General features: G+C 21.9%; 5 protein-coding genes across 7 annotated transcripts; 1 reads left to right on the forward strand and 4 right to left on the reverse strand.

Annotated features, from left to right (window-relative positions):
* Positions 1-164: 164 nt before the first annotated feature.
* LOC122856215 (chymotrypsin-1-like) lies at positions 165-1,995 on the forward strand. Its single transcript, XM_044157907.1, has 5 exons — positions 165-395; positions 471-625; positions 1,079-1,373; positions 1,457-1,720; positions 1,796-1,995. The coding sequence occupies exons 1-5, from the start codon at positions 165-167 to the stop codon at positions 1,970-1,972; spliced, it is 1,122 nt and encodes a 373-aa protein (XP_044013842.1). The 3' UTR covers positions 1,973-1,995.
* Positions 1,996-2,562: 567 nt separating this feature from the next.
* LOC122856888 lies at positions 2,563-4,513 on the reverse strand. 2 transcript variants are annotated; one of them, XM_044158776.1, is made up of 2 exons: positions 4,084-4,513; positions 2,563-2,947 (listed from the first exon to the last, which is right to left on the reverse strand). In XM_044158776.1, the coding sequence occupies exons 1-2, from the start codon at positions 4,263-4,265 to the stop codon at positions 2,638-2,640; spliced, it is 492 nt and encodes a 163-aa protein (XP_044014711.1). In that variant the 5' UTR covers positions 4,266-4,513; the 3' UTR covers positions 2,563-2,637. The 2 variants fall into 2 exon arrangements, with proteins under 2 accessions (XP_044014711.1, XP_044014712.1); XM_044158777.1 differs by lacking the exon at positions 4,084-4,513 and adding an exon at positions 3,068-3,631.
* Positions 4,514-4,733: 220 nt separating this feature from the next.
* On the reverse strand, positions 4,734-7,058 carry LOC122856825 (juvenile hormone epoxide hydrolase 1-like). Its single transcript, XM_044158687.1, has 8 exons — positions 6,725-7,058; positions 6,543-6,663; positions 6,267-6,459; positions 5,931-6,175; positions 5,750-5,865; positions 5,472-5,671; positions 5,173-5,404; positions 4,734-5,096 (listed from the first exon to the last, which is right to left on the reverse strand). The coding sequence occupies exons 1-8, from the start codon at positions 6,781-6,783 to the stop codon at positions 4,886-4,888; spliced, it is 1,377 nt and encodes a 458-aa protein (XP_044014622.1). The 5' UTR covers positions 6,784-7,058; the 3' UTR covers positions 4,734-4,885.
* Positions 7,059-7,165: 107 nt separating this feature from the next.
* On the reverse strand, positions 7,166-9,395 carry LOC122856824 (juvenile hormone epoxide hydrolase 2-like). Its single transcript, XM_044158686.1, has 6 exons — positions 9,113-9,395; positions 8,609-8,804; positions 8,170-8,521; positions 7,898-8,097; positions 7,485-7,716; positions 7,166-7,388 (listed from the first exon to the last, which is right to left on the reverse strand). Exons 1-6 carry the CDS (start codon positions 9,308-9,310, stop codon positions 7,181-7,183), a joined length of 1,386 nt encoding a protein of 461 aa, XP_044014621.1. The 5' UTR covers positions 9,311-9,395; the 3' UTR covers positions 7,166-7,180.
* Positions 9,396-12,684: 3,289 nt separating this feature from the next.
* On the reverse strand, positions 12,685-23,360 carry LOC122856853 (thyrotroph embryonic factor-like). 2 transcript variants are annotated; one of them, XM_044158724.1, is made up of 6 exons: positions 22,283-23,360; positions 14,766-14,911; positions 13,359-13,596; positions 13,171-13,274; positions 12,920-13,057; positions 12,685-12,829 (listed from the first exon to the last, which is right to left on the reverse strand). In XM_044158724.1, exons 1-6 carry the CDS (start codon positions 22,680-22,682, stop codon positions 12,743-12,745), a joined length of 1,113 nt encoding a protein of 370 aa, XP_044014659.1. In that variant the 5' UTR covers positions 22,683-23,360; the 3' UTR covers positions 12,685-12,742. The 2 variants fall into 2 exon arrangements, with proteins under 2 accessions (XP_044014659.1, XP_044014660.1); XM_044158725.1 differs by having other exon boundaries at positions 12,695-12,829; positions 14,778-14,911; positions 22,283-23,356.
* Positions 23,361-23,875: the final 515 nt, after the last annotated feature.

Genomic DNA, 23,875 nt, shown 5'->3' on the forward strand with positions numbered 1-23,875 from the left:
GAACCAACTTATCCATTTCTCAACAATATTGCTCTTTTAAAAGTACAAAAAAATAATATATACACTATTTTTCTTTTTATTCATTATTATTTAATAATTTAAAATTTGATTAATTTCATCATTTACAGCTTAAAAGATCACTTGATGGTTTATCTCAACAAAAAATGGTTTTACCAATTGAAGAAAAAGATACAATAAGTAAATGTGAAGACGTTAAATTTGCCGGATGGGGAAATACTGGAGCATCAATGGGACTTCCATTTGAAAATTCAGATCAACTTCATTATTTAAAAATGCAAATTATTGGTCAACAACAATGTAACCAGAAATCATTGTTACAAGTTCAAGGACAACATATTTGTGCTTATAATGATAAATCAAATGGTATTCGTTTTGTAAGTATTAATTAGTATGAATTATTATTGATTGATTATAATTTATTTAATTAAAATAACATTTTTTTTTTACAGGGTGATAGTGGAAGTCCATTGATTAATCAAGCTGGTAAACTTATTGGCATTAGCTGTGGGCCTATTGATAGTCTCAACTATGATATGCATCCTGAAATTTTTACCAATGTCTTTTATTTTGTTAAATGGATTAATGGAAACATTGCAACTAAATCGTCTTCAGATAAATAATTTTTGTTGATCATTTAAAATGTAAAACAATGAAGAATAATTTTATTTTAAATAATAAAATTTAAATATTTCAATAACTTAAATTTGCTGTATTTTTTTCTTGATATATATTTTTTTTTTTTACCTTTTAAATTTACTCGTTAAAATATAATATTTGCATTCCAATTTTTATGATAATAGTAATAAAAAATTTCCTCAAGTTTTATCAAGTAATAAATAAATAAATAAATTGACTTGAAGAAAAATAAGTCAGTTAAAAAATTGTCTTGAAGAAAACATATTGAAAATAAATCAAGAAAAATGATAAAAATATTTTTAATATTTTTTGCTGCATTTATTATTGGTAAATAATATTATTAATTTAAAAAAAATATTAAATTAATAGATTATTTATAAAATAATAATTTTTTTTTTTTTGTTTAAATAGGTATAGAAAGTATTCATAAAGGAAGAAAAGTTAACAGTACCACTTGGGAAGAATTTAAAGCAGTTGTATCTATCCATCAACTTGGAAGGCATATTTGCGGTGGTGCTGTAATTGAGAATGATTATGTTGTAACAGCAGCTCATTGTGTCGTTTATTTATCGAAAAAAACTAAACAAAATTTACAAGTATTGATTGGTTCATTTGATCAGACCAGTGGTGGCTTCAAGCTTAATGTTGACAAAATAATTCATCATGAACATTACAATCCAACTTATCCATTTCTCAATAATATCGCTCTTTTAAAAGTACAAAAAAATATATACATTATTTTTCTTTTTATTCATTATTATTTAATAATTTAAAATTTGATCAATTTCATTATTTACAGCTTGATGAATCACTTTCTGAACTTCAACGCAAAATGGTTTTACCAACTAAAGAAAAAGATACAATACATAAATGTGAAGACGTTAAATTTGCCGGATGGGGAAATACTGGAGCATCAATGGGATTTCCATTTGAAAATTCAGATCAACTTCATTATTTAAAAATGAAAATTATTGGTCAACAACAATGTAACCAGAAATCATTGTTACAAGTTCAAGGACAACATATTTGTGCTTATAATGATAAATCAAATGGTATTCGTTTTGTAAGTATTGATTAGTATAAATTATTATTGATTGATTATAATTTATTTAATTAAAATAACATTTTTTTTTTACAGGGTGATAGTGGAAGTCCATTGATTAATCAAGCTGGTAAACTTATTGGCATTAGCTGTGGACCTATTGATAGTCTCAACTATGATATGCATCCTGAAATTTTTACCAATGTCTTTTATTTTGTTAAATGGATTAATGAAAAGACTGGCGGAAATATTGATGAATTATATCATTTTTAGATGAATAATTTTTGTTGATCATTTAAAATATAAAAAAAATGAAGAATAATTTTATTTTAAATAATAAAATTTAAATATTTCAATAACTTAAATTTGCTGTATTTTTTTGTTGATATATATTTTTTTTTTTTTACCTTTTAAATTTACTCGTTAAAATATAATATTTGCATTTCAATTTTTATGATGATAGTAATAAAAATTTCATCAAGTTTTATCAAGTAATAAATAAATAAAAAATTGATAATATTTGGAGTAAACAATTTTTATGTTTAACAATATTCAAGGACATAATTTATGCAATTATATTTTTTTTTTTCAAATTTTCTGTATTAACGATTTAGGAATTTTTATTTTTTTATAAAAATAAAAAAACTAGATAAACCTCTTTTTTTCCACGATTACCAACTAAAAAAAAAAACAACATTGTTTACATTTATACACAAATAATTAATGAATTAATTAATATTATTATTAAATAATAAAAAAAATGACTAACCTTCTAAAATAGAAAAGAATAATATTTTCTAAAATAATTAAAAACCTAGATGACAGTGTTGTAATAATAAATTAATTTTTTTTCTATAAAACAATTAAAATTATATAGATATTTTATTTTATAAAAAATACTTTTCTGGTAAAAAAGAAAAAAAAAATATAATAATTTATCAAAGTATTACACATTCGCAGCATTGTTGAGTGACATAAAGACACTTAACAAAACAATCATCATCATTTTTAGTATCATTTTTAGTTACTTTATTGTCATAATTATTAAAACCATTTTTTTCAGTCATTGATGATGGTTCCTTGCTGACAATATGATTAATTGCATCAAGTTCATCATTATTATTATGTTGATTTGATGAAGATGATGATGGTGATGATGGTTCAATTAATGATAATTTACCAACAGGTTGAACACCATCAGCAATATCACTCAGTGTCTCCATTTTTGAATCACTTGTTGTGATGACACTGTAATTATAAGCAAAAAAAAAAAACAACATACTCAATTTAATAAATAAATAAATTATTAAACACCTACAATATATTATCAACAAATTAATAATAGCTATACATATTAATAATAAATACCATTTAGCTTTTGTACAAGGATGCATTCTTGTCACTTCATCAGGTGTTAAATTCATAAAATATGACATTTTAAATTATTTATTATTATTTATTAATAATTAATTTAATTTAATATTCACAACATTTTTAAAAAATAGATCAATTAATTTACTAATTAGTTATTGTATATCAAAAAATTATAACTCTATTTATTTATTTATTTAAGACAAGACTTGTCAAGCATCCTTTGATCCTCCATAAATAAAAATAACCTCATATATTTGTTTGTTTTTTTTTTTTAAGCCCTACAAGTATCGCATTCGACGACAATATTCAAACTAAAACTATCATAATTATACACCATCCATTCACCATATTTCAATGTTCCATTTGACATAAAAATAAATTTATCCCATTAATAACATTGGCATTTGCATTCTTAGCATGAACTTTCATTTATAATTCAATCAACATGAATTACATTTAATCATCTTCAACATATTAATTTATAATAATATTTTTTATACATGATGATTGGTTGTGTTAGATAAAAATAAATTACAAATTAAATATCTAGACATATTTTAAATTTAAAATAAAAACAAAACCCAGACGACGCCAAGAAAAAGAATAAGGAAAAATAAAAAAAAAAAAAAAAAGAGTAAAAAATGAAATTAAATTTTGTGTATCAAGGTATGTTATATAAAAAATTTTGATATGATTGAGTTAATATTAAAATATATAATTATGTGAATTAATTGATGATTTTAAAGCTTACTTATATGTCCCACGTTGTGGAAGAAGATTTTTCAATCTCATTGATGGACCGATTGATTCAACAGATCATGACGAAATGCTACAGTGTAGTGTATAAGAAAAAGTTAGTTCCTGTACCCATTTGTGATGATAATATACATTGAAATATGTGTCTATAGTATTAATATATATTATTTATTAATTAACCTATTATTTAGATAAAATAATAATTGAATAACGTTATTAATAATAATTATATATATTTAATTAATTTATCATACCCAATGTTGTTATCTTCGTCTTGATATTTCCAATCTTGATGATGATTTTTATTACTGTGTTTTCTCTTGTTAAATATTATGAAGGTCTTTCTCTGTTTTTTTTTATTACCATAAGAATCTTTACTTGTATTGCCAAAATTATAGCCACGTTTTGAACTACCAAATTTATTTCGTGAAAACATATTTTAATTATTTTAAAAATAATAACTTTTTATGTATGTTGAATTTTTGTTTTTTTGATAATTTATTCTACATTTGTTGGAAACCTGTTCAAGAGTATGTATATGTGTAGTGTGTACTATGGTATTTTATTTTATTTTTTGTAATGGATAGTGTGAGAGATGAAGGGGAGAAGGTGGTGGTGGTGGTAGTGTGGTGATAGAGGAAGAGAGAAGTAAGCTTTAATGCCAAGCAAGGCCATATTGCTCTACCATATGAACATACTTGAATCAAGTTACATCACATATCATATAAATTATTTATTATTATTATTATTATCGTCTCAAATTTTTTTTTTTTTTTTATCTTGTTTCATCAATTTTATCTCATTTGATGCATTTATTTATTTATAATTTTTGCATGTTCATCAAATTACTCTTTTAGCTTCTTGTAGAAATCGAAATAAAAAAATCGAAATTTCTATGAAAATATTAAAAAGAAATAATAAAATTATTATATTGTTTTTATTGTTTATTTTAGATAAAACATAAAATTGTTTATAAAATTTATATTATCAACATAATAACATATTAATAAAAATTATTTATGTTATATTTATACTTATCATTGATAAACAAGTAAATTATTTATCAACATTGTTTTCAACTTTTTGTATAAATTTCCAAATATCATCAGAAAGTAAATGTGGTACTTCAAATGCTGCAAAATGTCCACCATCATCAAAATGATTAAATTGAATTAAATTAGTATGTTGAAATTTTACTACTGATTCTGGACTATATGAAACTTCATGAATAAATGCTGCACAAGCTGTTGGAACAGTTATTGGATACCTGTTTAAACAAATAAATAATTTACAATGATTTATCAAAATTGAGATTTAAAATTTGTTAAAAAAATAAAACTAACTTGTCATATTTTCCCCAATTATTTGTGTTAAACGTTTCAGCATAAAGTCTCATTGATGTTGTCATTGAATTTGTGATCCAGTAAATCATAACATTATCAAGTAATTCATCCATTGTATATTTTTCTAATAATCCACCATCTTCTTTAAATCTATATTCAGGATTTGTCCATGTGCTAAATTTTTCAAGAATATAAACAGCCATTGACACTGGTGACTCATTCAAAGCCAATCCTGTTAAATAAAATTTAATTTTTAAATTATCACAAGATAAATTAATAATAATTAACAAGTAATTTACCAATTGTGTCAGGTTTTGTTGCTTGAAGATGCATGTATCCAGACTCTTCCATTATTCGCAAAAAATGATTTTTAAGTGGATACACTCTGTGTGCATGTTCTTTTGGTACCACTAGAGATGGAACAAGTAATCCAATAAATTGCCAGAATGTTGCTTTTAATCCATTAGCCATGCACATGTTCATATGAGCTCCAACAACACTATTAATAATACAAATGTATGTATAATCAATTGTTCAAACAATCTATTGAAAAATATTTAAAAAATCTTGTTAATACTTTTCAGGATATAAAGCTGCCATATCTCGAACAATTATACTTCCCCAATCACCACCTTGTGCATAAAATTTATTAAATCCAAGTCTAGTCATTAAATTTTTAAATATTACAGCAATCTAAAAAATTAAATTAAATTGTTAATTATATTGTTATCAGCAGACAGATTAAAATCAATTATTACCTCAGCATGTGCAAGACCAGGACGTACAGCACCTTGTGAAAATCCATATCCTGGTAATGATGGTATAATAAGTTCAAAAATAAAATCAACATTTTCTTTTGGTGTTGTTAACATTGGAATAATTTTTTGAAATTCAACAACACTACCAGGCCAACCATGAGCCAACAAAAGTGGTATGACTTTTAATTTTTTTCCATTATAAACAGTTGTTGTTGGTTTAATATGATAAAAATGTATATCAAGTCCTGATCATTTAAATAAAAAAATACAGAATATTAATGACTATATTATTAAAAAAATAATCAGAGAGTTATGCAACAAGACAAAAAAAATGACCTTGAATCGTTGTGATAAATTGTGAATATTTATTTAACAATGCCTGTCTTTTATTCCAATCATATTTATTTCTCCAATAGCTTATAATATTTTTAAAATATTCACTGGATACTCCATAAGTCCATGCAGTATTTTCAAGTGGTGCAATATATTTTCTTGTTTTATCTAATCTTTCATTGAGGTCACTTATCACCTTGAAATTTGATTATATTATTTATCAAATAAAAATATACATGCTCAATTCATTTATATCTTTAAATTATTAATTTTACTTACGTCATTTGATATGTTAATTTTAAATGGTTTTATTGATATGTCATTATTGCTTTTTTTATCAGCTGGACCCCAGTATGTATCTGGTAATGTTGGAATTGAATTATCAGTTTCATCAAATATTCTGTAATACAAAATTAAATAATTACAATGATTATGTTTATTTATTATTAATTAATATTTACTTGACATAACAGGTGAGTCCAATTGCAATGATAACAACAAAAATTGTTGATTTATACATGATGATTTTTTAAAATATATAAACTTGACTTTCACAACAACAAGTTGTTGTTGTTTCTACAGACAGCACCAAACTAAAAACAGACAGACAGACTTAACATTACCTGACATTTAAAAATGATAAAAAAAAAAGAAGGAAAACTCTGCGCAAACGCAAAATGACTTGATGATGATAATAATAATCTTTTAAATGACTGTCTCATTCTCTCTCATGATTGATAAGTACAGAGTAGAGTTCAACATTGCATGTTAATTAAATATCATCAGTAGAATCTTAAAATATATATGAATATTACATTGCAAAATATTAATGATGAATATTTATTTAAAAAAAAAAAAAATAAATGTCAAAGAGAATGATAATAATAAATTAATTTAAATGATAAAATTTAATTTTTTTATTTTTTTAATTTTTCAACTTTTATTATAAAATTTAATATATCATTTGCAACTATTTCTGGTTCTTCAAGTGATGAAAAATGTCCACCAGTTGGCATTCTTGTTATTTGAATTAAATTTATAAAACGTTCTTTTAAAAATTCACTTGGTTGATAAATAATTTCATCTGGAAATTGTATACAAGCACTTGGTACTTCAACTGGCCACCTAAAAGAAATACAATAATAAAATAAAAAAATTCATAGCTCAATTAAAACTACAAGGATAAATGAATAGAAAAAAAAAAAAAAAAACGACACAAACATAATTGTTAATGAGTTTGTTTGAGAATTCAATGATTCAGCATAAATTCTCATTGCTGTTGTCATACTGTTGGGTATCCAATAGATCATAACATTATCAAGTAATTCATCCATTGTAAATTTTTCTAATAGCCCACCATCATCTTTAAATTTATTCAAACGATTTGTGCCAAATGAAAATTTTTCTAGTATTATTGCAGCAAGTGATGCTGGTGAATCACTTGGACCAACACCTATTAAAAAAAGAAAAATTATATTTTAATTTGAAATTATATAAACTAGATTAATCAAGATTTTGATATTATAAAATTATTTATCATCTTTATCTTGTCTAGATAATGATTAGAAATAAATTTTTATTTGTGATAAAAATTTTTATCATTAAGATTTACTTGATTGACAATTTAAACTTACCAACTGTATCAGGATAAGTTGCTTGAGCATGTAAATAACCAGTTCCAATCCATCTATCTTTAATTTGTTCCATTATTGGTTTCATTTGTAATGCATAATCTTCATCAAGCCAATATGATGGTGCCAAACTGTACAACAATGTTTTAAATGTATTTTTTAATGATGATGCTGTGCACATTGATGAATGCATACCCAATACACTTGAAAATAAAAAATCATCAGTGAGTTACATAAATTTTAAATAAAAATTGATAATTATTATTCGGTCTTACTTGTTGGGAAATAATGATGACATTTGAGCACTTATAATTGCTCCCCAATCACCACCATGTACGTAAAATTTATCAAATCCTAATTTTAACATTAAATTTTTTAATACAACAGCAATTTGTGGACTACCAAGACCAGGTCTAACAGCACCATCAGAAAAACCAAAACCTGGAAGTGATGGTGCTATTATTTCAAATATAATATTTTCATTATTTTTTAATTTATTTAAAATTGGAATTATTTTTTGAAATTCAGTTATTGAGCCTGGCCAACCGTGTAACATTAATAATGGTACTATTTTTTTTCCTTTTTCATTGTTTGTAGATTTTATATGAATAAAATGAATATTTAAACCTAAAAAAATACATAAAACATAAAAATTTATTAGTACTATTTTTTTTTTTTATATTAAATTTAATTTTTTATTAATTTTTTTTTAACCTTGTATGTTTGTTTTGTACTGTGGAAATTCATTTAGCTTATTTATTCTTTTTTCGAAATCGTAATCATTCAGCCAATATTTAATAATTGTATTTTTAAGAAATGTACCACTTATACCATAAGTCCAAGCAGTTCCTTCTAAAGGAGCTATCAAATCTCTTGTATTTTTAAGTCGATTTTTTAAATCATTTTTTTCCTATTTATAAATTTGAAAGAAAAGTTTTTATTGTTATTTAAATTACTCATTTATAGATAATTAAATTTAACATGAAAAAATAAAATTGAATAATACTTTAAAACATATTAAGAATTAATAATATAAAAATTTAAAAATAGTAATAAACAATAAATATATATTATTTACTAAAATTAAACAATAAAATGAAAAATAAAATTTCAATTGACTAATAAATATTATTCAAATAAATATACTAAAATAAAAATTAAAAAGAAAATTAATATCATCTAGTAAATTGAAAAATAAAAAAAATAAAAAAAACTTACATTATCAGTAAATAATATTTTAAATGGTTTAATTGATTTATCAATAATTTGATGATTATTTTTAGCAGGACCCCACCAAGTATCTTCATAAACTGGTATTAATTGTGGTTTTGTAATTTTTTGATAAACAATAAATGAAACAATTAATAAAATTAATGAAAATAATAATGAAAAAATTGATATACTTGAAGTATTCATGATAAATGTTTTTTTTAAATTTAACGTTGTTAAATTATAACGATGCTAACATTTGCGAAGTCATACGCAAACTGAATTGCGAATCGTACTTCGGACTGAGCAAGCAACAGCTTTTTCTTTTTTCTATCATTTTGCTTTCAACACTCTCATAACTTTCATGATAAATTTTTATTATCTCATGTGAATTGAATGTCAGCAATGAAATTATTATTTATTTGTTTTAATTTTTTTTTTTACATCAGTTAAATTTTTTTATAATTCAATTTTTTATGATAATTCAAATAAAATATATTTAAAATTAAACTTTAATGATCTCGTACAAACTAATTAATAGTTTATTTATTTAAATTGAATTTTATTTATTTACTCAAGCTTGTATACTTGTTGAAATAATTTTTTTGCAAATTGAAAAAATGTTGATTTAAAGCTCAATGAGTTTATAAATTTCATCTGAATAAATAAATTGTTATCAAATAATTTCAATTACTAAAAAATAAAAATAATTGCTTTAGAATATTGTTTATAAATTTACAAGTAAATTTTAATTTTTTAAAAATATCAGTAAGTTGAATTGCCAAATGTAAATGATTAGATTGACTTTATTTTATCAAATTAAATACAGCTGTATATTCAAGATTTATTCGAATTTCACTCTGATAATTTAAAGTTTGTTAGTGAACCAATGAGATAAAAATTATCACTCAATACTGCCGAGTTATCAATAGAAAATTCATACGATTTTAATTTTTTTATATTTTAATAAATTTCCCCTACTAATTTTAATTGACTGATTAATATTTATCAGTCAATTGAAGAAAAAAAAAAAAGAAAACTTATAAGCATTTCATTGTCTTTTTATTTTAAAAACTTTTCGTTGTAAAAAGTTCATTAACTATGCTGATTTATTTAAAATTATTCAAGATAATTTATTTAATAAAAAAATTATTTATTTACCATTGATAATTCAATTAAAAAATAATAAAACAAATTATAAAATTATTTAGTTTGAAAATTTAATAAACAAAAATTACTAATTTAATAAATATTTCGAATTTCGAAATCGAAAAATTAGTAAATTTATTTAAAATAAAAATAGCTATACTTTTTTTTCAATTAAAAAAAATAAATGTTAGTAATAATTAATAAAATTATCAATTTACTGTTCATTATAAAAAAAAAAACAATAAAGGTATTAACAAATTAATAACAAAAAACATTTTTTTTAAATTCATTATTTTTACAAAATATTTAATGAAAATTTATGAATATCAAGGGTTTCATTTACAACTTTTACAATTAAAATAATAACAACACTGCCCTTTAAAACAATAACAAATAGATATATTCTTTATGAATGTGATACAATAGTTTTTTTTTTTTTTTGTTTATTTATTTATTTTTTGCATTTGTAAATATTATTTCTAACTTAATAATTTCATCGCAATTATCGCTTTCGTTTTTTTTTTTTTATTTTTCGTTACCTCATTATCATTCAACAATAATTCTGATTATTATTATCTGCATAACACTAATAAATAAACTGATCACTTTGTTTTTTTTTTTTTCCTTTCTTCTAGTCAATAAACTTTTATTACCTCAAAATCATGTCGATAAATAATATATATAAAAAAAGAAACAAAAATTAATTTTCGAGAAAATATTTATTTTTAAATTGTGAACATCAATAAAACTATAATAATCATTAAAAATTGATTAATAAATCACACTATTATCTTGATATATATATATACTTTTAGAACAATTATTTTTTTTATTTATAATTACTTTTTTATAGTCCAAAAAAAAATAATAATGAAAATTATATATTTATTTTATTTAAAAAATAAAAATAAAAACGTCAAAATGAGATAATATCAGTGTAGGCCGATATTGATAGGCTTGTCAAGGCCAAATTCGTGAAACGTATGATATTTATAGAAAAAAAAAAAATAATAATAGCAACAATAACAAATTAAATTATTTTTAAAAACAAAAAATATAAACTACATATAATGCGTCAATATAACAAATTACTGACATGTTAGAAAAAAAAAACACATTCGAAAAGGTAACATTGTTTTAACAAGTAAAAAAAAAAAAAAAGAAAAATTTAATTCAAAGAATCAGTTTGTGTTTTCATTGCACATAATTAAATATTACAGCTTACAAATTTTTGTCTTACGACTTTTTTTTTTTTTCTTTGTATAATATATATTTTTTTTATTTAATTTATTTTTATATCATATTTTAAAAATGTTTTATCTTTTTGTTCTTTTTACGTATATACATAGAGAAATTGACTGTGATTTGTATTTTTTATTTTTTAACGTGTTAATTTACACAAAATATATCGAAATCTTTATTTAAAAATTTTTTTTTTTCCTTCACAAAGTCAGTTTCTCTACTCAGCATAGATATTATATTAAATAAACATCTAAAAACTTAAAAACAAAAAAAAAAAAGGCTAGCTTACATACTTATCTACACATATTTGATAATTTTTTTTTCTTTAAGTTAATAATCTTGTTAATTTAAATTGTAACTACGTTTTTTTTTTTTAAATTTTCAATCTCAAATTTGAACTTACTTGTTCAAAGTAAAAAAAAAAAAAATAAACTAAAATTTTTAGCACAAAATTTGTATTTATCTTCTACATTTTTTAATAATATCAAATATGATTTTATTTTAATTTTTCATCTAGCCAACATTATTCTCATCTGTGCATGTATTTTTTTTAATTTTTTTAAATTTTTCTACTAGCCACTATTCAATTGGTGTTTTAATAATTTTATTTATTAATTTTTTCATTTGTAATTTTCATTATTTTACGTGTATAAATTTTTTTTTATGATTTTTTTAAACATTTTTTATGTTTTTTTTTCTTTTTTTATTATAATCTTATTTATCACCTTTACTGAGTGTTTTTTTTTTTTTATTATTTTCTTCTTTTATTTTAACATATGTTCGTTTATTTTATTTATTTTTTTTTATGTACTCTATTTTTATGGGCCATCGCTGGGTCGTTTGGCAAAAATAGTTTGTCATCTTACACAATCTACACACAACCATTCGCTAAAATTCATCCATACATAAAAAACTTACTATATACAAAATTGATGATTTTTATATATTTTTGTTCTAACTATCTAATTTTTTGCAATAATAAATCAAAATAATGTCGATGCTTTTTCCATGACTGTTTAAACAACTATTATTATTGTGGTTATGTGGATATTTTCCCTGCAGTTGTTGATTTAAATTAATATTTAAACCATCTGCAGTAATTGTTGTTAATTGATGATTCCAGCATATAATCGATATATTTATTATGATTTTCTGGAAATACCTTGTATTTACGTTTACTGCCCATCTTATTTTATATCTTTTTTTCAATCAATCATAGTACCATTATAAGCTTTATATTTTTATATGTCACGTACAATATATTTTCATTAACTTGTCACGTAATAACATATTTTCATTTTTTAATCTATCAAGTTCTTGTCGTAGACCCATGTTCTGAAAAATAAATAAATTTTTATAAAATTTATATGAATTTTTAGAATATATTATTTGTCAAAATGAATAATGAGGTTGAATTATTATTACTTCTTTTTCAAGGAAACCCGCTCTTAATGCAATTTGATTCTCTTTCATGCGACGTGCGTCTCTTGATCTTTTAGCAGCCATATTATTCTTCCTTCGACGTGCCCAATATTTGTCGTCCTTCAGGTCATCCGGTACAAACTTAAACAAAAATAGAAGAAAAAAAAAAAAAACCCAAGAAAATTAATATAATACTTATGTGTGAGTGTTGGTTAATTGAATAGGTAAAAAATGAGATTCAGTACATCTATTACCTGTTTCCGAGACTTTTTAATCATGGGTTGAGGTTTAAGCTCTTCATCGGAAAAGGCACGTGTTCGTGGATCAAAATCTCGTCCAGATGATGCCATTGATAATGCTAAAAAATTAATTAAATATTAACAAATAATTAGTATATTAATAAATCAAATAATTTTTAATAAATAAATTTAATAATACTCACTCGAATCGGCAGGTGATGGTGGATTAAGAGTATCTGGTGAACAACAATCACTTGGTGAGGGCGATCTTTCACGTTTTGTAACTGGTTCAAGATGAAGACTTGCTGGTCCTTGATGACTTGTTGCTTCATTACTGTTATTATTAATTTTGTGCAATTGACTTGATTGCATTGGTCCTTGACCACCAACACCATCAACTGGTATACCATTTTCAGATAAAAATTCATCCAAATCGACATACTATTATCCAACAAAAATAATTCATCAATTCATATTAATTTTTTCTTTTTATCCTGTAATGAAAAATTCAAAAAAAAAAAACAAACAAAACAAAACAAAATTCTTAACAAATCTCTGGTATTTTCTAATTTTTTTTTTATATAAATAAAATAGTTAGAAAAAAAAAAAATACCTGAGCTTGAAAAGACAACAATATACAATATGTACAAACAAAAATCAAAAATAAAAAAAAATAAAGGGAAAGTCATCAGCATAAGGAGTTAAAAAATCCACAAAAAAAAAATGTTAAAAAAATCAAATAAATTTGTTTTGGGATAAAAAAAAAAAAACTAAGTTGCATATAAAAAAATTATAAAAAAATTAAAGAGAGTAATAAAAGATAGATAAAGAAAGAAAAAAAATTAAATAAAAAATAATTCAAAGGCGTGACGAATACCGCAAAAGAGAGTGAAAGTCTTGACGCTTGGTTGGTTACTTGTTTCTCGCGCCTCTCTCTATTTATTTATTTATTATTATTATTATTTTATTTATTATTATTGTTATAATGTGATAGTGACGGGTATGATTTTTTGAGCTTCCTCGTTTTCACGAATCCAGGAAGTATTTCAATTCAGTCGCACCAATGCATGCAGTTATTTTATTTTTACTTGCAAGTAGTACAAGTCAATGATTGAGCAGACTTATATAACAAATTTGAGAAAATAATAGTTAAATTATTTACATGCTTGAAATAACGCTTAAAAAATACACGATATATAAATTCAAGATAAAGAAGACATAGCGGAATAAATAAATTAAAAATAAATAAATTATTTTTTAAAATTGGCTAATTGTAAAATTGATTTTAATGATAAATAAATTACAATATACTATAGTTAAAATTATATATTTTTTTTTCAAATTAAAATTATTATTATTGTTACTTTTAAATTGTAATAATTTTGTTTATTTATTTATCTTTTTAATATCAATTTTTGCATCAATTTTACTATTTAATTTATTTATTGAAAAATTTATTATTATTTTTTTTTTTTTAATAGTTTGGTTTTTACCTATGAGGGTTTTTGTTTTAATATTTTCAATTTTTTTTTTTTGTGCATTTTCATATTAGTTTTTTATTTATGTTTTTTTTTTTTTTTTGTTTCCTTGATTTTATGCTGTGTACATACATGATTTAGTACCTTCAGGTCGGCATCGTAAGGTAGTGTTTTGTCCCATAAATTTGGGCCCAAAAATGCGGATTGCGCCTCAACATTACCCCAAAGCTCACCGTCAGTATCTTTTTTGTCTTCTGGACCATCTTTTGTTTGTTTACCTAAAATTCAAAATTAATTAGTTATTGTTATCTTATTTAAAAATAAACACATCAATAATATTGACCAAGAGAGATAGACATAGTCCACAAAAAAACAAAAAATATTTAATTAAAATTCAGGAAGTAAAAAGAGTTTGATTAAATAAAAAAAAATCTAATATAAAAAAAATTGTTTTTAAATACACGATCAACTCGGTAAGTGTATAAAATATTATTATTAATTTATAAAAAATAATAAAAAAAACAATATGATTAGATATAAAAAAAAAAAATAGATATATAAAAATGGCACGTCATTTGTAGATGGAAGTCGTCGCGTGGCATCGTCATAATAATTTATCAAAAGGCATATATTTCAGTGTGTATATATAAAGAGAATGGATAGTCGTGTCAGGTCGACTGTCAAGGCTACGAGAGCATACTCGTCATGCCACTACATGGTGAACATTGACGATAGTAAAAGACAATATTTAACTTGATTTTAAATATAAATAATAATCATATAAAATTATAAATTATAGGCTAAATCATTCATACAATAATGAACAACAAAAAATACATATTAACATATCAATAAATCATCAAAATATCAATCAATTATTTCTACACCAGGAAATTAATTTCATTGTTATAAAAAATAATTGCAAATTATTCTTTTTTTTTTTTTCGATCAACATTGAATTCATCAATGTCCAATTGTATAAATGGAAAATAAAAATTTTAAATTAATAATTTACAAATTGAATTTTATAAATAAATATATAAACAATTTTTTTTTTTTAAATTTTGCTTGTTATTTAAATAAATAAATTATTTTAAATGAAAAAAATCAATTGATTCATCAATATTGATTAATGAAAAGTTTTAAATTTATTTTTAAATTTAAAAAAATTTGAGGATAAATATTATTAATTGATAAAATCAGTTGTAAATATTTATAGAATGATAAATATAAATCAAACTGATTAGAAAAAATAATTAATTTGATTAGAATAATATTAAATATAGTTTTTTTTGTAATAAATTTAGAATTTTTAAATATATTTTTAAATTTATTTAGGTGAAGATGATTATATATATTTAAAAAAAATTAATATATATATTTAAAAATAGTTTATAATTTTGTGTATGTGTGTTGTCTTGATGTTTGTCATATCCAGCAGATAGATGTAACAACTGTTGAAGCGTAGTGCCGGTGTACGCACCTCTAAAAACTAGATATTAGTTCCGCGGTAAGATTTTAAATAATATTTTAGCCTTGAACCAAATTACATGCCAATGTAGTTGTTTAGAAAAATACAAATATATTTATGCATATTGTAGTTAAACAATGATTCTCATTCATTTTAAAAATAAATTTTATTTTTTTTTTATTGTTATAAATATATTTATCGTATTTTTAAAATTTTTTTTCACTCAATTGTCGGTAAAACATCAATCTCATCATCATCATCATCAACATTTATATTTTTTTTCTAAAAATAAATATCATTATGATATATAAAGTCATAAATATATTATTTTTTTCTTACAGATGTTAAAAAATATTATTAAAAAAAAATATATAAATGACAAACTTTCCCATATTCGTAGAAAATTAAATTGATGATGTATTATCTCAGGTAAATATCCTTCATAGACTAGTCACGGCTCAACAAATACAAAACTTGTTAATAAAAAAAAAATAATAAAAAATTGAAATAATAAATAAATTCACTTTCTTTCAATGTGTCAATAATTCACATGAAAAAAAACAACAAAAAATAAATGATAATTAAGCTATTAAAAAATAGATAAATTAATTGTTTTATTTTTTTTTTCTATAAACAAATTTTTTTTCTATAAATATTTTTTTATATATAAAAATAAATAGATAAATTTAAAAATAAAAAATTCTATAATTAAACAATCAAAAAATAGATAAACTAATAGTCATTTTTTTAAAATAGAAATAAATTTTAATTAATTTTTTTTTTGTCTATGATATATCAACAAATTTAGATACATGTAATTATTTATTGATATTTATACATGAATAATAATTATTATGAAAAAAATACAATATCAATGCGGAACGCGGAACGATGCTGAGACGACAAGTGTCTACAAGGAAGACGTCCTTGAACACTTTTAAATAATAATAATAATAATTTATTTATTATTATTAAAGATATCAAATGAAATCTATTGGTTCTAATAATTCTTGAAATGAATATAAAATAACTTGGAAAAAAAATCCCTCATAGTTTTAATCTTTTAATTAAATTTTGTTTTTTAAAAATTATTTGTTTATAAATAAATAAATATATTATTTTGTTATTATTTAATTTAATTTCCTTCTATTTAATGAACAATAAATTCATATCAAAAATTTTCTACAACATTGTAAATTTGATATGAAAAAAAAATCGAAAAAATAGTTTGAAAGTGATAAAACACTTTGATATGGAAATAAAGGAGATTTCATTTTTGTATTAAAAAAAAAAAAAATAATTCAGGCTTTATATTTATTTTTTTTATAAATTTTTTTATGTATAGTATATATTGGTAGGTGGTTTAATGTATCCACTGACAGTGTTGTCTGCAGTAGTGAAAGCTGGCCAAGTCACTTTCCCCAGTGGGACTTCAATGTCTGCGCAAGAGACTCTAAAGATATATACGTATATGGCAAGTAGAGCAGGAAACGATTGGCACTTTAATTTCCGTATATAAACATTTAAAATATATTTTTTAAAAAAGTTTATTATTATTTAAAAATATTCAAAAATCAATTTTTCAATTTTATTTGATAAAATTTAATTAAACTTTTTTTTTAATAGTATTTTAAGTAATTTTTATCATTTTAAATTATCATTTTCAATTGAGAATTAAAAAATAAATAGTATATGTAAATTTACATATTTTTTTTCTTTTAATTTAATTTCTTCTTTGCTATTATAATATTAAATTTTTATATTATTGATTTTGCATTTTAAATGACAGGTATTTTAATTATTTATATATTTTTTTTTTTTGTATTTTTTAAAGAAATTTTCTTTTCAATCCCACGAATATTTACGATGTCTACCATTGGACTGTGAATACTTGAAGCGTGGAAAAACGAAAGCGAACGAAGCAAAAGTCTTTAGCCTCAAGAAAATATATACCCAACTTATAAATATATAATGATATTATTTAAAAATTTTTATTGTCTTGTCTATGTTTAATTTTAAAATAACAACTAAATATTATTATTAAATATACATGAATATAATTAAATAACTCGACAATATTTTTCGTACTGTAATTAAACTAAAAAAAAAAAAATTTAAATACACAGTACAAACGAAAAATAAAAAAATTTAAATTTTGTTTTGTAATGGTAATTATTACATCAATAATAGATAAACTGGCTTTTTAAAAACATTTTTTTCCGGGTAAGTAAAAAATAACAAATGTAGAAAAAAATTTAAGAAGATGAAAATAATATATTTAAAAAAAAAGACACACTTGAATTTCGAGGATATGGCCTCCTTTCACCCTGTAGATGTGTATGTCGTCAGATGACCCAAAAATTTTTTGGCCAGACAAAGAAAAAAGAGATAAATTTTGTTTATTTTTTGATGAGAGTGAGAGAGTTAAATATACTTAGAAAGCACAACGATAAATTCCATTGGTTCGATTGCTTTGAAAAAAATTAGACACACTAAATATAAAACATGACTGTGAATAAAATTAATAATAAATATTTATATAAATATAATACAAAAGCCACAAGTTGAGATTAAAATGATAAATAAATTAAAAAAATTCTCAACACTTGATTTAAAAAAAAAAGATTAATGATGATTTTTAGTATTTTATAATTAATAATTATAAATTTTTATGGTAATTATTAATTCAATTAACACTACAATACTATTAATAATATAAAATAATTTTTAATTAAAATTATTTATTAATTAATATTGTTTTTTATGAATTTCATTTTCTAGTTAATTTTTTTTTTTTTTTTTTTTGAAATGATTATATTTTGTTTATTTAAAGGGCTTGAAAAAAAATTAATAAATAAATTAACTGAAAGCTCTATACGTTGCAATTAATTATTATGTATAAAAATATAGTATATGCGTGTTATATAGATTTTGCTTCCTCGTTGAACTAGGAAGTCACATGACTTTCGCTTTCACCGTTGATTCGAATAAACTGGGTCTCACGCATACAATTGCGGAAGGCTATGTACTCTGAGCTCCAATACTTATCTCAAATATAAATTTAAAAAATATAATTTAAATTAAACTCATAAATTATTAGCAATCCATATTTCCAATTCAACATACCGTCAATTTTGTATTTATGATTACAAATTTACACCTATATAGCTACAAAATTTGTTGCTATTTTTTTTTTTTTTTTATTTCATTTAAAAATCATTCATTTTTTTTTTTTTTTTTAAATAAAAATATTATTTTTTTCCTTTTCATATATTTACACAATTGTTTTTATTTATTTTTGCATTGAATTTTTATAAAAATCAACTGTACAAAGTATTAATATTCAATAAAAAAAACCAATCTATTACAAAAAAATAAGATATGCTTTTTTCATAAATAACAAGTTTTATAAAAAAAAAATATATATATTTTTACTTGATAATAATAATAATAAACAAATCTACTTTGCAAAAAATGTATTATTTTAATAAAATTATGAAATATTTATATACACAATGCAGTATGAATTTTTTTGTAAATTTATTTAAGACAAGTGAAATTTTTCTTGATATGCAAAAAATAAAAAAAATTTTATTTATTATAAAAAAAATTTAATAAACCGGTTTGTTGTTACGAGGTTTTTTTTTTTTAAATGTTGAGTATGGACTAAGATGGTTAAAAGTCATTATACAGGAAACGTTTTAAATGTACTTGTTAAAAAAATAAAAAATATAAAAAATAATGTCAAAAATTTAGAATTGATGTAAAATTTATTTCGAAAAATGAAAAAAATAATTGTGCGTGGCTCAGTCAGGGTACAAAAATATAAGAAGGGTTAAATTAAAATGAAAAAAAAAAGAAAAATGATTTAGTGGTAAAAAATGTTGTATACATGTACACCACTTATTAAACCCGGAAGAGAAGAAGTTCTTGAGTTGTTTGGATCTTTTGAAGGAGCGTCAAGCGGACATTGAGTGTACGCGAGCAACCACGAACATGACTCCAATCGTTGGAGAAAGTAATCATGACTCGAAACACATACAAACATAAATTTTATGTATATTTAACTAAAGGTTATAGGTATAACAACCAACCAGACTTATTTTTTTTTATTCATTTTATCTTTCTTTCATTGACTCTCTCTTGCAAACATAAAAAATATATATTTAAGATAAAGAAAATATATTTATTATATTAATAAAATATAGTTAATTAAATTTAATACAGCTAAGTTTAATAATATTCATGAAAATTATTTATAAGACACTCTATAAAATAGAATTTTTTTTTTTAAAAAAAGTTCATAAAAATATATGTGATTTTTAAATAGAAAAAAAAAAGATAATAAACAATAAAAAATTATTATCATATTTAAAAATCTTGAAAAATATATATTTATAATTATTTTTTAAAATGGAAAGTATTATGCTACGTGTGAATAATTTTTTATTTAAATGAAGAAACAAATTAAAGAATATAGTGGTTTTTTTTTTAGGTAATTATTTAAATTTTTTTTTGATATTTATTTGCACGAAAATGCAAGTAATTTTTAGTCTATTTACAAATGGAAAAAAAAAGATACATTACTTGTACCATTGAACGATAAATTTTTATTGAATCATTTTTTTATTTTTTCTATCGTTAAACAACTTGAAGATTTAAAATCTGTTTGTGTTATAAATATCCACTTGATGATAGTCGGTAAAATAAAAATGTCAAGTCAATATATCGCAAGATAAAATAATTCTAACAAAAATAAAATAAAAATCAGCTTTATATTTTTTTTCTAAATTGATTATCAAATAAAAATGATATCTTCAAGTTATAAAAATACATTCAAATTAGCAACAAATCTCTAACCAATGAACAAAAAATAATTTTACATTTTTCAACTAAAAAGCACGTCTTCTTAACGCAACTAAAAAAAAATTAATTTTCAAACCACCTGATAATAAAAAAAAATAAACTAATTAACAATCCAATCAACACAAAAAAGAATAAAAATAAATAAAAAAAAACTAATTTAAAAATTCATCAAGCCATTTCAATATGAAATTCTAAATTCTAAAAAAAAAAAAAAAAATCAAAGATAAAAGCCAGATGATGATAAAAAAAAAATAATAAAAAAGTATATTTATAAATTCGCATTTGATAAGCTCGATAGAATATATGTATATTTTTTTTCTTGATCTAAAATACACATATAGATATTAAATATGTAAAAAATTTTTTTCTAAAATCAAATTTCTAAAAATATATGGCCTATTTTAAAAATTTCTTTTCGTGTATGTATAAAATTTTTGTGGTTTATATTATGATATTTTTTAGTGAATAATTTATATCACTAATATACTTAAAGGATGCATTATTTTGTGTGGCTTCGTTTAGGTCGTGGATTAGTGGTTTTAAATGTAAATTGTATGTACTACCGGCTTATAAAAGGTCGATGAGGTTACGGTCAGTAGGTCAGGGTCTTGATATTGTCGAGCAATCTGTATTCTTTAAATGCTTTAAACCCTGTCAAAAGAAATGATGAGATCAATGACGCATTAATATACAAAATGACATTGAAATATATCTATATATTTATTTAATAAACAAACATATAAATTTATTAAATTGTTATTAAATTTATATTTAAATAAAAATATATTAAATCAAAAATTTCAATGGCAATGATCAAATAAAAATATACTTTTAAATTTTCTATAAAAAATATCAATGACAGGACGGGATTGGCAACTTTTTCATTATATTTTTTTTAGCCTATCCTATTTTATTATTATCTATATCAATTGTCAAATTATTTCTAAACCACGTATATAAATTAAATTCAATTTCAATGCAAACAATAATAATGTCTGCTTTATATTCTTGCTTTTTTTTTTTTTCGTTCAAAATTAAAAACCATTTATCAAAAAATACGAGGATAAAAAAAAATTCTTATAAATTGAAACAGTACAAAGATTAGAAAATAATAATGAAAAAAAAAAAAAAAATGAATAAAAAAAAATGCTTGGGAATTGGCAACAGGTGGTCACGTATATACAGTTTAATATTTTCCTCATTAAACTGTATATCAACATGTTTTATCATGCAATGAAATTACCGATAAATTATAAAAGAAAAAAAATATTTTTTAGTTAAATAATCAAGGTAAAAATAATTAATTTCTCACCATTCATATAAACATGATGTTGTCGCCAAATATGTTGATATTGAGTCCATCGTGAACTTGTACTGTCATCATGAATTGACGGTAAGGGTGGATGTATTTGATGTGCATGGGGTGTTGTTGGTGGTGGTAAATTTGGGGGTGTTTGTTGAGGTGGATGAATTGATGCTAATACAATATGAGGATGGGATGATGGTACTGTTGTGGCAATTGATTGTTGTTGTGATTGATGTTGTTGATGATGATGATGTTGTTGTTGTTGTTGGGGTAATGGTGGAGGTGGTGGTGGTGGCTGTGGTTGTTGTTGTTGTTGTTGTTGTGATTGTTGGGAATGATGATTTTGATGGGGTGCAATCGGTACCGATGGCGATACCAACTGTTGATACTCCATTGCACAGCTCATTCGTTTTTATTATTCACACATTAAATGCAATAATTTAATAAAACACACTCCAATATTTATAATTTTTTCCTTGCTAAATACAACTACCTTGACACCAAATAATAAAAATTAAAAGGAATATTTATTTTTCGCTAAATACTTTTGACTTTTAAAAAAAGTTTCTCAACGTTTTTTCTTTTTTTTTTTTTCATAAAATATATATATCACTATTTTTTAAGAAAACATAAAAAACTAACAAGACACTTGTGAATTTTAAAAAAAAACTTGATCACTTTTTTAATATATTAAAAAATTATTTAACTATTTTTATTCATCACAGCACAGTATTTTATGGAAAAAAAAAAAAAAATTAATACACAATTCGATTATTTTAAATATATTAATTGTTTTTAATTTTTTAAATAGTTAATAAATGCTCAATTAATAGAAAAATTAAAATTATTTAATTGAATAATTAATGAAAATGACAAAAAAAAAAAAATAATAAAAAAAAAACAAATTCAACGAAATATTCACAAGTATAATTTATGAAATATTTCGCGAAACTATTTAATTTTTTTTTTTTTGAATATAAAAAAAAAACGTTGATACTCGTTGAGTTACTGTAACCAACTGACAGCCGCGGTTTTTCAACAGCAGCGCATGGCCACCGTGATGAACAACACACCAACAACAACCGCGTTCGCATATACTCATCGAAAGAGAGAGCCTATACCAACACTCATACCACCCTCCCACCTAAATAATTATTATAAATTTTACTCTCGCAAATTCCCTCTATTTTATATATATATTATTTTTATTTTTTATTATCAACTTATAGTCACTATCCCTCTCTATCAAATGTCGTATTACTTATCCTCAATAAACAATTTATTTTACTATTTAAAAAATATTATTAATATTTTATTTTTCTAATCAAAATTGATATAAATTCTTTTTCAAAAAAAAATATACATATATATCATAAAAACTTGTAACTTTTACTTTTTTCTTTGATTAATTTTTTATCATATCAATTTGTATTTTTTTTTTTTTGTAAATTTATATTAATTTATTAGCACAAATGTTTTGAAATTTGCAAAAAAAAAAAAATAAATTATTTATCAATTGATATATACTAGTTTTATTTAATTGAGTTCAGTAGGACAATGTGTGTTAGAAATATTTGATAATATAAATTTTTCGTTTTT

Source organism: Aphidius gifuensis, linkage group LG5 (genome assembly GCF_014905175.1).
Source record: "Aphidius gifuensis isolate YNYX2018 linkage group LG5, ASM1490517v1, whole genome shotgun sequence".
NCBI lineage: Eukaryota > Metazoa > Arthropoda > Insecta > Hymenoptera > Braconidae > Aphidius > Aphidius gifuensis.

Bases quoted from the DNA above. Each gene is read 5' to 3' on its own strand.
- LOC122856215 (XM_044157907.1), top strand. From the start codon at position 165: ATGGTTTTACCAATTGAAGAAAAAGATACAATAAGTAAATGTGAAGAC. The intron at 396-470 runs GTAAGTATTAAT...TTTTTTTTACAG, and splicing joins AATCAAATGGTATTCGTTTT to GGTGATAGTGGAAGTCCATT. The intron at 626-1,078 runs GTCTTCAGATAA...AGGTATAGAAAG, and splicing joins GGAAACATTGCAACTAAATC to TATTCATAAAGGAAGAAAAG.
- LOC122856888 (XM_044158776.1), bottom strand. From the start codon at position 4,265: ATGTTTTCACGAAATAAATTTGGTAGTTCAAAACGTGGCTATAATTTT. The intron at 2,948-4,083 runs GTATGATAAATT...TTATAATTACAG, and splicing joins GACGAAGATAACAACATTGG to TGTCATCACAACAAGTGATT.
- LOC122856825 (XM_044158687.1), bottom strand. From the start codon at position 6,783: ATGTATAAATCAACAATTTTTGTTGTTATCATTGCAATTGGACTCACC. The intron at 6,176-6,266 runs GTCATTTTTTTT...TTAAATGATCAG, and splicing joins ATTTATCACAACGATTCAAG to GACTTGATATACATTTTTAT. The intron at 5,405-5,471 runs GTAAATTACTTG...TTTATTTAACAG, and splicing joins AACAAAACCTGACACAATTG to GATTGGCTTTGAATGAGTCA.
- LOC122856824 (XM_044158686.1), bottom strand. From the start codon at position 9,310: ATGAATACTTCAAGTATATCAATTTTTTCATTATTATTTTCATTAATT. The intron at 8,805-9,112 runs GTAAGTTTTTTT...ATTTATAAATAG, and splicing joins AAATATTATTTACTGATAAT to GAAAAAAATGATTTAAAAAA. The intron at 8,522-8,608 runs GTTAAAAAAAAA...GTATTTTTTTAG, and splicing joins GTACAAAACAAACATACAAG to GTTTAAATATTCATTTTATT.
- LOC122856853 (XM_044158724.1), bottom strand. From the start codon at position 22,682: ATGAGCTGTGCAATGGAGTATCAACAGTTGGTATCGCCATCGGTACCG. The intron at 13,597-14,765 runs GTATGTACACAG...GTTGGATAATAG, and splicing joins ACCTGAAGGTACTAAATCAT to TATGTCGATTTGGATGAATT. The intron at 13,275-13,358 runs GTGAGTATTATT...TTAATTTTTTAG, and splicing joins ACCATCACCTGCCGATTCGA to CATTATCAATGGCATCATCT.